Source organism: Mus pahari, chromosome 14 (genome assembly GCF_900095145.1).
Source record: "Mus pahari chromosome 14, PAHARI_EIJ_v1.1, whole genome shotgun sequence".
Lineage (NCBI taxonomy): Eukaryota > Metazoa > Chordata > Mammalia > Rodentia > Muridae > Mus > Mus pahari.
In genome coordinates this window covers 10896415-10908596 of record NC_034603.1, presented here as the reverse complement: position 1 = coordinate 10908596, position 12182 = coordinate 10896415, and the positions used below count along the sequence as shown (strand labels likewise).

General features: G+C 35.3%; 1 protein-coding gene across 2 annotated transcripts in view; it reads left to right on the top strand.

Annotated features, from left to right (window-relative positions):
* The first annotated feature begins 6562 nt into the window (after positions 1-6562).
* Gabra6 (gamma-aminobutyric acid type A receptor alpha6 subunit) overlaps positions 6563-12182 on the top strand; it is a 15205-nt gene continuing 9585 nt past the window's right edge. Inside the window, exons 1-7 of one of the 2 annotated variants that reach the window (XM_021212280.1) lie at positions 6563-6906; positions 7125-7243; positions 7877-7944; positions 9885-10075; positions 10150-10232; positions 10520-10663; positions 11047-11199. In XM_021212280.1, coding sequence (XP_021067939.1) covers positions 6869-6906; positions 7125-7243; positions 7877-7944; positions 9885-10075; positions 10150-10232; positions 10520-10663; positions 11047-11199 — 796 coding nt within the window. In that variant the 5' untranslated portion in view covers positions 6563-6868. Of the gene's footprint in view, positions 6907-7124; positions 7244-7876; positions 7945-9854; positions 10076-10149; positions 10233-10519; positions 10664-11046; positions 11200-12182 lie in introns of both variants that reach the window. The other variant, XM_021212279.1, reaches the window with a different exon arrangement.

Here is a 12182-nt window from a genome sequence, read left to right as displayed (position 1 = left end):
CAAAGGGATATCCGTCTGTCTATCTGACTATAATCTATCTATCTATCTATCTATCTATCTATCTATCTATCTATCTATCTATCATCAATTTATGATCTACCTACATATCTATGAACAACTGAATAATAAAATTAATAAATGTAAAATCAGTAAAAGCTATTCAAATCTGAAACCAAAATACAATTATCCAACACTAAAAGTAGTTGAAGCTTAAACATTTGCATATTTAACAGGGAGTTGGGGAGAGACTATTGCACACTTTGTTCAGATGACAAGGAAAAAGAAAGCTAACATTGGCCTGGAATCTTTCTTCCTGATTGCTAGATTTCACAGTACCATAAATTTCTGTGGAGGTTGTTGGTAGGGAAAGCCTGTCAACAACGTTATCCAGCTGTTAATACTATCTACTATAATAATTTCCTACCTAGTCAGATGTGTCCATTTGTATTTCTTTTTTTTTTCCCTCTAAGTACACTGTGCTCATCAGTTGCTTTCCAATCTCTCAAATAGAATCACTTAGATATAAGAAGAAATCTCACATGTTCTATCCTAAAGGGAATTTTTTGTCATTTAAAATAACAATATAATACAGGCATGGTGGCACATGCCTTTAATCATAGCACTCGGGTAGTAGAGGCAGGTGGACCTGTGTGAGTTCAAGGCCAGCCTGATCTACATAGAGAGGTGAAGAATAAGGTGAAGAATAGTCAGGACTACAGAGATAGACCCTGATTCAAAAGAATGAGATAACAGTGTGGGTGATGTGATTTCAACATCTTTTATCACTGTCTCTGAGGTTTTCTCACTACAGGACAGTAGGTTTGGAGTTTGTATTCTATCCAAACTGGACAGAATCCACATTTAATTGAAAACCATTCTCCCTTCTCTCTGTAACATTTTCCTGAAGCTCACCATTTGGTTGGCGATATATATCAAAGAAAAAGACTATATATATATATATATATATATATATATATATATATATATATATATATAAATCCTAGCCAGGTGTGTCCATTGGTATTTCTTTTTCTTTTCCTTTAAGTACACTGTGCTCATCAGTTGCTTTCCAGTCTCTCAAATAGAATCACTTAGATATAAAATGAAATCTCACATGTTCTATCCTAAAAGGATATATTTGTTATATATATATATGGTCTTTTTCTTTGTATCCTTCAAGCACCAGATACACAGGCAGATTCTAGAGAATAGGAAACACAGCCAGAAGAGAAATCCTAGTGGTCCCCTAGTGGCCCAAATGGGTTTGTGCAGTTGACTAAAGTGCTTATTCTACTCCATGGAGGTGGTGAGATTCATTAAGCAAGGAAGTTCATTAAGTAACTTCCAATTAGTCAGATTTCCCCCTCAGCCCAGGAAGCAGGACAAGTTCTCCACTATCTAGGTTTGCTCTCCAGTGAGTCACAGAGCTCACCCCAATGTCAGATTGCATCATCACATTCTGAAATTCTACTTTCACTTTGGAAGGTAGCCTTCTGAATTGCAGAATCCCGTGGCAGAACTCGACTCAAATGGCCCTAGGGATGAATGATAAATATAAAATAAAAATACAGGGATTTCCCGTGGAAGCTAACGGCAGTTATGATGCCCAGATCATGAAGGTGTTAAAATTATAGACACTATCAGAAATCCAGGAAATAGTTATTGAAAGGTTTGGGGTTTAGGGGACTATTCTCTACTTCTTTATGAAGGACTACTGCATGTTTCTTAGCTCCATTTCTGAATACTTGAAACAAAAATAGTTTGATTTGGGCAAACACAATGAAAAGAGTGATTATGATTATGATAATGATGGTGGCACTGTTGCTGAAAGCTTTTCATATCTTGGTTATCATGGGTATGCCTATGAGAAACAATTTAATCCTTGTTGATTCTGTCTGCATCATAGCCTATATGGCCATTTTATAAATGGAGAAGGTGATGCCTGGAAAGGACAAATCAGTTGATTATACACGTCTAGTAGTATTAGACAGGTTCTGAAAAGGAACAGAACTGATAGAATAAGTGAGTATACATTTAAAAGTATGTTTATTAATGTAACTTGCAGGCTCTAAATTAGCTGGCTTAATAGTGGTTGTCTACCCAAAGAATGCCAAGAGTCCAGTAGGTATTCAGTCCATGATGCTGCGTTTCTTAACACTAGCACTGGTGCTTCTGTCCCGAATCAGTTTTCGTTTACTTTAAAATACTAAAGAATTAGTTTATAGAACCAGTGGAGGGATGGCTTAGCAACAAGATAGAAAAATATCACCAGTGAAAGTGAGGACAAGGACACACACAAAGTTTCTTCCTCCATATCCTTTTATGTGGACTAGAAGGTGTGGGCCAGATTTAGGGTGGCTCTTCCCATGTCAAATGATCCAATCAAGAAAATCTCTCACAAGCATGCCAAGCTTTTGTGTTTTCATTATGCAGACAAATTGATAACCAAGATCAGCTATCATAGTACCCAAATTATTTAAGCCAAATTATTTTTTCTATGAAGTAGCCACTAGTTCCTAGTTTCTGCCTCAACTGACTCCTAACCTTTTATCTTCATTGCCCATTGTTAATAATTAGTCTTCACTACTTAATAGTTTATATTTTCTATATTATATCCACAATAACTAGAAATACTAGAATGTACAAATTTTGGGGGTGAGTTCTATGTCATAAAACACCTATTCTCAACATATATCACATATTTAATAAGTCAAAGTTGAGCAGAGTTTATAGAAGTTGAGAAAATATAAGGTTTAAAACAATTATTAACCTATACTCCACAAAATGGGTCCTGTTTGCTCAGTATTTGGGTTCAGCTTTGAAATGCCTATTTTCTATCTGCATGTTTTGGAAACATCAAAGTACCCTATAATGTAATCAACAATCAACTCCTACCCAAGCCAAGAACAATTTAAAGCAGTAGTCCATAGGAATGTCCCTTTATTGTCCTTTGCTTCCCAAAGCAATTTTATTCTTATTGCACTGCAGCCCCAGTAGGGATCTCGATGCTGCCCACTGAGATAGCAGGTACCCCTTAATAAAGATAGAGGATTCTGCTGGTCCAGGAAGTTTAAGAGCTATGACTTTAGAAAATGAGTTGGGTCTGACGTGCATGAAACACAGTACACAAATGTGTACACTTTGGCGTTAGAGACAATAACTAACTCCAAGACATTATGTTAGTAAAACACATTTAGTGAGTCCCTTTTCCAAACTTTATAAAACAAATCTGAAAATACATAACTTGAAGATATTGATGGTATCTGTACCTATGATTTTCATGCACTAAATGTTCAGTAAATGCTCATTATCATATGGTCCATCACTCTAGCTTCTTCTTTTAGTCCAGTGTAGTAGGACACCTTTAAATTCCTTCAAAGTACATTCTTTTACCAGAAACTCTCGCTATTCCTGACAAGATTCCAAAGAAACCAATGGAGCTTTTAAATTGAAATATCCACTTACATTTCTTATTAAACAATTATTCCTTAAAACAACCCCCAGATAGCCTCAGTGTCTTGCAGAATGATCACACGCATCATATTAATTGCCTCCTCCACATGTAATTCATTAATGCTGTTCCATGACTTTTAAAAGGACATTAATTTTCTCCTGTAGAGGCTGACTCCCTCCTTGTATGACTAAAACCAGAAATGAATCATTTAATAGACCTGAAAATTTTCCTCACTTCTGTTCAAGAGTCTTGGATTCTACCTGGTTACTTTTGAGGGATAGAGTTTGTTTGGCTTACAGTCCTGATTCTGTGACTTACTAGCTTGGTGTAACTAGTTACAAAGTACACACAATGATGATCTATCCAATGAGCAGAATTCTAGATAGATCCCAGGACTCTCTATTCATACTGTGTCATACTACTTTAAGATCCCTCTAAAGTTTAATTCTGAGGGAGACTTCTTAAGTATGGAATGGGAAGAAAGACAGGCCCTGTAATCACCCGAGTGCCCACTATTCAAACAGTCGCAAGCTTCCGGTTATTCTTCTCTGGTGCCTCCAAGAAGGGGAACATCATCCGACTCTTCAAGACATGTTCCATTTTTGGAATGCATATGTGATGGTTTATAAGAAAGGTTTGTGACATTCCTCATTTTTTCAAAGAGGAGATGTTCTCATCATTCCCAGGAAAGATATAATAGATAACACTTCACTAAGCCACCATGTTCGTCAAAAATGCATGTCTCTTTTTTGTTGCTATATTATATGGAATCATATACAGTATCAATATATGTTTGTCATATATATATATATATATATATATATATATATATATATATATCATGTGGATGGCTTTATAGGAAGATAAAACATTTATTTGTAAAAAGTCAGTCTACTGTATTTTAATGTTGTCCAAAGCATATAATGATATATTTTTCAGAACAAATCCCCATTAGGCAAAGCATGAGTACACTTGGCTCAAGATGGCGATGGATGGAGGATAGTGGTTTTGTCAGCTACCATAGCCTCTTTTTGGGACTGAAGAAACAGTATTGGTTTGCTCAAATAGCCTGTTAGGACTGAGTCATGTTTTACTTATAACTATAACCCTAGGCTGATGCAAGCATGCTTTTCTCAATCATTCTCATCATCGATAATGCCTGGCCTCTAGGGAGCAGTTTTAAATATTAAGGAATGTTTGTTTACTAGCATTAAAAGACATCGATAGCCATATGGTTCTGTAACAAAAGCTTCTAAATATTATTAAATGTGTAGAATAGTCACATAAAATGAAGAATTGTCATTACCAAATTGCAAATACAACATTTCATTAAAAAGGAATGCATTGGACATCAAAATTTGACTAATGATCTACCTAACAAGAGATGAATGCATAAGGTGTTTATTTTTCATTTGCATTTTATTTATTATTGATTACTTTCATCTTTCATTCTTCTTGAACTTATTTTTATTGCAAGTTGTTAAGAATCAAATACTCCCAGATAAACTCAGACTGTCTATTAATTTATTAGTTATACAACAGCAACTATTTTATACATTTCTAAACATGGTCATTTATGGGTTTCTTTCACATCTCTCACATGTGCTGTGTTTTACCATTTGTCTTAGAAATATGAGTTAACTGTCTCATAGGCTAGTCTCAAATCACAGTAAGGCCAAGGGTGCCTCTGAACTTCTGACTTTCATCCTCTAACACTCCAATGCTGGGGTTACATGTGTTTATCACCATACCAGGTTTCATGCATGTTAGAAAGATGGTTCTGTAACTCATGCACGCTAGGCAAAGACTAACTGGGTTATATCTTGACTGCTTTCGTTCTTTTGGTTTGGAATGGCTTATGGAAAGATATAGTTAGAAGATGTGTGTTGCTGAAGATGCAGTCTTATACAGATATTGAGTATTTCATTTCTTTGAATGCATATATGCTCACTGCTCATTTGTACATATAAGTGCACATATACACACAGACATGTTCTTTGTTTTGTATCTAAGAAATGCCATTAAGTGTTCAGCACCAGGTTTTCCATTCTGTTTAATATTTCCTTTTATTGCTAATAGTCTTTGATAATACATTTTATATACACAAAGCTGTGCCGGTGTGGTAACGCAGGAAACCAAAATACTATATTGAAATAAAATATACTTTTTTCTCACTTTCTCTTGAAAATTTCAGTGCATTGATATCAGTATTATTAAGAATTCTAAGAGATTAGATTTCTTACTAACATATAGAATAAAGAAAACAAGTAGTTGCCAAAAAAAGAAATTGACATGGATAGTTGTGAGATAAATATTTTATGCTGTCCAAAAGAAGGAAATTATCTCTGTAGGGGAGTTCTGATGCTTGATTTGTAGCCAAAATGCAAAATAAATGTTCCACTATCTCCTGAAGCTATCACCATTTTAATGTTCTTGACTTAATTTTTCTTCGTGGATCCACAGAAAATATTATTTACAGCTCCTAATAGATCTTTTTGCCCCAATTCTGAGGGGTACATGGAGGAGGGACTTCACTTTATGTAAAATATATAACCATCTGAATGTGTATTTGTGACCTTCACCTCATGTAGACACTCACATATATTGTCTTCTGAATGTATGAAGGGTGGCTTTCACTACGTGTAGACACACACATACACGCGCGCACACACACACACACACACACACACACACAAACGTATGTATCTTATTATAATTTTGCAGATCTTATATACTATTTTGTTTGTTTGGTTGGTTTGGTTTTTATTGTTTTTGTTTCTTACTATTGAAAATAGTAAAAGAAATCCTTTTCCTATTTATCAGTTACCCGTAGGGACTATTTTTCATTACAAGGATGCCTATAGTCAAAAAAATCAAGAAAGAGCAATGAGAATCCAGGAAAATCCCCAGTATTTGACTTTTCCATCAGGGCTATGTAGGATTCCTTCTGTGAACCATAGAAATAATAAATGCTGAGCCCATTGGAACATAATCTCAATCAGCAAGATACCACTGCTTTCCAGATTTCCTCACAGGCCATTCTAATTCCATGCCAAAACTAGCAGTGGATTTCTTCCTTTTAATCTCCCCTGATGCCTTAGTCAATTATTGTCATTGCTCTGACTCTCCACTTTCCAACTGAACCAGTCAGAGGAGGCTGGGTATCTGCAGGACTTAGTCTAAGACCACAGACAACCCCAATCCATGAGAAAAGACAGAAATAAAACAAAAAAAGAAGGGAAAACCCTAACGTTTTCCTGGCAAAGCATTCATCCTTTGGATTGCTGACTGGTCACAGAGTGGGATGAGGAATATGAAGGGTTTGGAAGATTTCTCCAGTTGATTGTCAAAGGAGATCTGTCTGAGGGGAGGAAGAAAGCAGGAGGGTGACCGGGCATCTCAGTGAACCATAGGATGAGGTTGCTTCTCCCCTGGCTCTTCATTATTCTATGGTAAGAATATTTTTCTTATTATTTTCCTTTTATCTTAGAGGGAAGGGAGAGCATATAGCCAGTGGGTGAATTTTATATTGCATAGTGAAAAACAAAGCAAAACAAAACAAAAAAAAGGGATAGCATGGCTGGTGTCTATGATGGGATAAACTAGCACCCATGAAACAATGTATTTTCTCTGAGGCCAGGTGTGAGAATTTTTGACTTTCCACCTTTAGGCTAGAAAACTCCCAAGCTCAACTTGAAGATGAAGGAAACTTCTACTCTGAAAATGTCAGTCGGATTCTTGACAACTTACTGGAAGGCTATGACAACCGTCTACGGCCGGGATTTGGAGGTAAGACACTGCATTTCTATTAGACCAAGTACTTGAACTTTCCTTCCTCTTTTATAACCATTCTCAGACCCAGAGGAGTCAGAAAGAAGGTTCCTTACCAGGTGATAAAGGGGAGGACTATTAAGACTCCATGTGTGTATTGCCATCTCTTCCTTACTCCTTCCTCAAGTTATCTGAACTCTATAAGCCTTACTGTCCTAAAGGAGTGTGTATGTGTGTGTGTGTGTGTGTGTGTGTGTGTGTGTGTGTGTGTGTGTGTTCATGGACATACTTGAATCACAGGCTTGTGTGAATATAGTAAGAGCTTTTTTATATGTGACAATTTTCTTACTGTTTGTCCTTTGAAAGCTATCAATACCAGTAAGTTATCATTAGTCGTGGTAGTAATACTTAGTATTAAATCACACCAATCTTGTCATTTTCCATCCCTTGAGAGTCTCCTGAGGTGAACAGAACGAATTTAAAATAGAGTAATTGGAGTAACTTTTCAAAGTTGGAAAACTAAAGGTCATCCACTAGAAGTGGGTGGAAACAGGCAGAGCTTTGATTTTCAGGTATGTGAAAAGGTTTAACGACTTATGCTCTCTTAACAGTGCACAGGTTAACAGCCCTGACCTTCTTGGATTATTTCAGGTGCTGTAACAGAAGTCAAAACAGACATCTATGTAACCAGCTTTGGACCTGTGTCAGATGTGGAGATGGTGAGTACACTAGATACTTCTATTTAGGAAAGAGAGCTGTTCTAGAACTAATGATTACAGGCATTACTGTCCACCGCTGCACATAGCATATATATTTCTTCTGGAAATGCAACTGCATTAAAGCAGGACACTAGCTCTACTTGGATACATTAAGTTGAGTTGGTTTTTAATATTACAGGCTCTCTTCCATTTACATGTCATGCAAAGACTAGTAAGAAATTCTTTTTAAAGGTTCTTGCCATGTAAGAGTATACTGATGAGCGTGATGCTGATATATGCCTATAATTTGTTATGTATTACCATGAGAGCATCTTATTCAAACAGTGAAGAAGTCACTTGGATAGGTTCATGCTTTCCACCTTGTTCATTGCGGATGCAGCAGTGGGTGTTCTAGAGACTCTGTTCCAGGTACAGATGGCTGTAGATTCGTAAGAGGGTATTTATGGAAAGTGGCAATGAAAGCCTGAAGCCGTCTTTCTGAACAAAGTGTATCAGGATATTCATTTCCCAGTTTCCAGGTAGTATTTTTCTCCCAAGACAAACACCAAGACAGAAACTGTCATAAATGTCTTTTTAAAAGTATGCCATTAGCTTTTCTGGGGAAATTCTAATTCTGAATAAACAAAACAGTTTCCGGTAATTTATTTTCCTACTTTAGATTTGACATAGAAAAGGAAAAAAAAATAAAGAAAAGATGGGTAAAAAAAAAATAAAGTAAATGGGAGCTAAAACGATAAGAAAAAGGAAAGCTAGAAAAAAAGGAGGGATGGAAAAATTGACAGAGGAAGGGAGGAAAGAAGGAAGATACAGAAGAGAATTAAAAAGTGAGGAAGAGGCTCCGCTGAGAAACAAAAGTCTTGAGACATAAAAGAAGAATCACTACACTCGGGATACTTGTTATTTTAGTATCATTTGTTTGCTTCTAATTTTTCTTTATTTCAAGAACAAACAAGTAAGACACTTGGTATTGCAGTGGTATTTATGTCCTATGTATCTCTCTTTAGATTATTTTGTGAAATAGAATCATTACAGTGGATAGTTGATGACTGTATAGATAAATTCTGTGTTGAAATATATTTTTAAAAATTCATCACTATTTATATAAATAAGTATCATAGAGTAGGCAAAAATTAATGCAATGCTTCAATATAGTAACAAGGTATTTGTCATTGACTTCTGTGATGGCCTTTTAATGTTAATTTTAAAAATTAACATTGTCCTGTAATGCTTTGGTTTAAAAATCAAAGCTGTGGTATTTACATTAAATAGTTAATTTTCTTTTAAAAATAATTATGGTAATGTTTTCTTGAAAGTTCTCTAATAACATCATAAATCCATGCTATGCAGCATTATTCAGCTAATCAATGAAGGTTCGTATTATTTGAATCTCACTGTGTGGAAGTGTTGTCCTTTGATCCCACCATGAAGGTGAGTGACATGTGGGAAGGAATGGCTAGACTAGCTGCAGGTTGGATGTCAAGCAGGAAGCCTGAAGTATAAACATCCCCATGTGGTGTTCTTTCAAATTATGGATGACAGCAATGGAAAGCCCACAGCTGCAAAGTTGCCTGATTGGAGGGCCACAGAGGGACAATGTTAAGCAGAGTCAAGCAGGAAAAAGACTTGGCCCAGTAACGTATCTAAGTTTTATAGTATTACAAACCTGTGAGTTTGAGAAAAGCAAGGAGTGATCCAAGTCACTATTTGCGGTTAAAAAAATCATTTACTGATTATGATAAAATAGCACCAATTCTAAGATCCTTATTGATTACCAAACTAATCAACTTCATTAAGAAGTTATTGGTGTGGAATTTGCTGTCTTGATTATATTTGGAATTAGGGATAACTAATAAATAAACTGTTCCACAAAACATTTCCCCTTCTGAGTGAATATTTGGTTTTTCTCTTAGGAGTATACAATGGATGTTTTCTTCCGCCAGACTTGGACTGACGAGAGGCTGAAGTTTAAAGGCCCTGCTGAGATTCTGAGCTTAAATAACTTGATGGTCAGTAAGATCTGGACTCCTGACACTTTTTTCCGGAATGGGAAAAAGTCAATTGCTCACAACATGACCACCCCCAACAAGCTCTTCCGATTAATGCAGAATGGAACAATCCTCTATACCATGAGGTGAGTTGTCCTTTCTATTTCCGCCATTCAGAGGCTGAGTCCATCATGGTAAACAGAATGTTCACTGTCTGCAGGCTCACCATCAACGCCGATTGCCCCATGAGATTGGTTAACTTCCCTATGGATGGACATGCTTGTCCACTCAAGTTTGGGAGCTGTAAGTTACACATTTCTGAAAGTTAAATAAGGTATTAGATATATGTCCTTACTTGATTCCAGCTTCAGACTTGGAAAATGAAAGAAAATATTACTAGGAAACTTTCACTGTAAGCTCAGAAATAGCTTTCTGCCAATTATTAAATGTTTCAGTTAATAAGATTTTCCTTTAAAGCAACAAGGTTTATGTTTCTTTTTCAATAGACAAGTTAGGCAATGTTTGTTTTGAAGGAAAGAAAGCTAATGAGTCATGTTTACTGCTTTGTGTCATTTGCTTCAAAACTACAGATGCTTATCCTAAAAGTGAAATCATATATACATGGAAAAAAGGACCACTTTACTCAGTAGAAGTCCCAGAAGAATCTTCTAGCCTCCTCCAGTATGATTTGATTGGGCAAACAGTCTCTAGTGAGACAATTAAATCTAACACTGGTAAGAATATTTTTTTAAAAGCATGTTAATGTAACTCTAATGCCCAATTTTCAAAATATCTAGTATTTTATTTCATGAATATTAATGTTATTGGCTAAATTTACTATTATGAAGTCATAGCTTTAAAAAACTTGGTAAATAAAAACATTTCTGCAATCTTGGAATGAATTATTCTATAACTTTATGATATAAGGTGCCATCAAAACCAACAGACTGATATGTGTCTTTGCATCCAATCGTGTAATGTACTTATATATTTTTAGATCATGTCTTTGCTGTTTTCTTCCAGACTATGCCAATTTAAAATTTGCAAGTTTTATATTCACTGGATTCATTTTCTTACTGTCAACAGCCACTCTCCTAATAAGCATGTCTTCCAACAGGTGAATATGTAATAATGACAGTCTATTTCCACTTACAAAGGAAGATGGGCTATTTCATGATCCAGATCTACACTCCATGCATCATGACAGTCATTCTTTCTCAAGTGTCTTTTTGGATTAATAAGGAGTCTGTCCCAGCAAGAACCGTCTTCGGTTTGTATGCCTTACACTTTGTGTGCCATTTCCATTCAATTTTCCCTTCTTAATGCCTAATGATTTTGCTGTGAATACTGACAATTGTGAGTTCTCTCAATACACGGGAAAAAAAAAAAGAGTCATATGTCACATGAAATGACTCTCGTCTATTTGCAAGTTGTGTGGTGAATCAAAAAAAAAAAAAAAAAACCAACAAAAACCAGATGTTTAATATAGTGAATTCACTCATGTGAACTATAATCTCACTTTCATTAGGTTGAATAAAATGAAGTTGGCATTTGAAGATCCCAAAGTAGATAAATATTGACAAATTTCCTATACTTCAGCCAAATGTTTACTTCCATTTGTGAAGAATAAAACCACTACTTGGTGGAGAAAACTTAAATAATAAGAACAAGAGTGGGGACTGAATATTATGAGAAGCAAATCCACTTTTCCTGCATTTTTCAGTTATAAATTTAACAGTGTATATGAAAGATTGGATATATATGATTTGTTATGATTAATTCTTCATGATTTATTATGGTTTCTTATTTATGATTATTATTTATCATGATTATTACTGGATCTGCTTATCAAATTACCAGATTAAAAGTCCTCATATGAGTATCATCAGCATTGCATATCTACAAATTACAGAAATTCCCTGTCACAATTCAGGTAGAAAACCTCCCAGCATGAAAGTGATGGAATTCTTTTCTGCATGGGTAAATACTTTATCTTTAAAAAAATTTCTTTATTTACTTTAATTGAGTGACAAAATTTCATACCAGCTTCCTATTCTTGGTTTGCAAGGAAAGATAATCTTGGCTTCTGAAAACAAAGATTGAGGATTTTGAAAGTTCAAATCACAGTAATTTGTTATATTTTCTCAAACATGACATGAAACAGGTAGAACTCTTAATGTTTAGCATTTTATTATAGTTAATTTAGTTCAACAAATATACTTATAGGAATTTTCTTTTCTTTTCTTTTCTTTT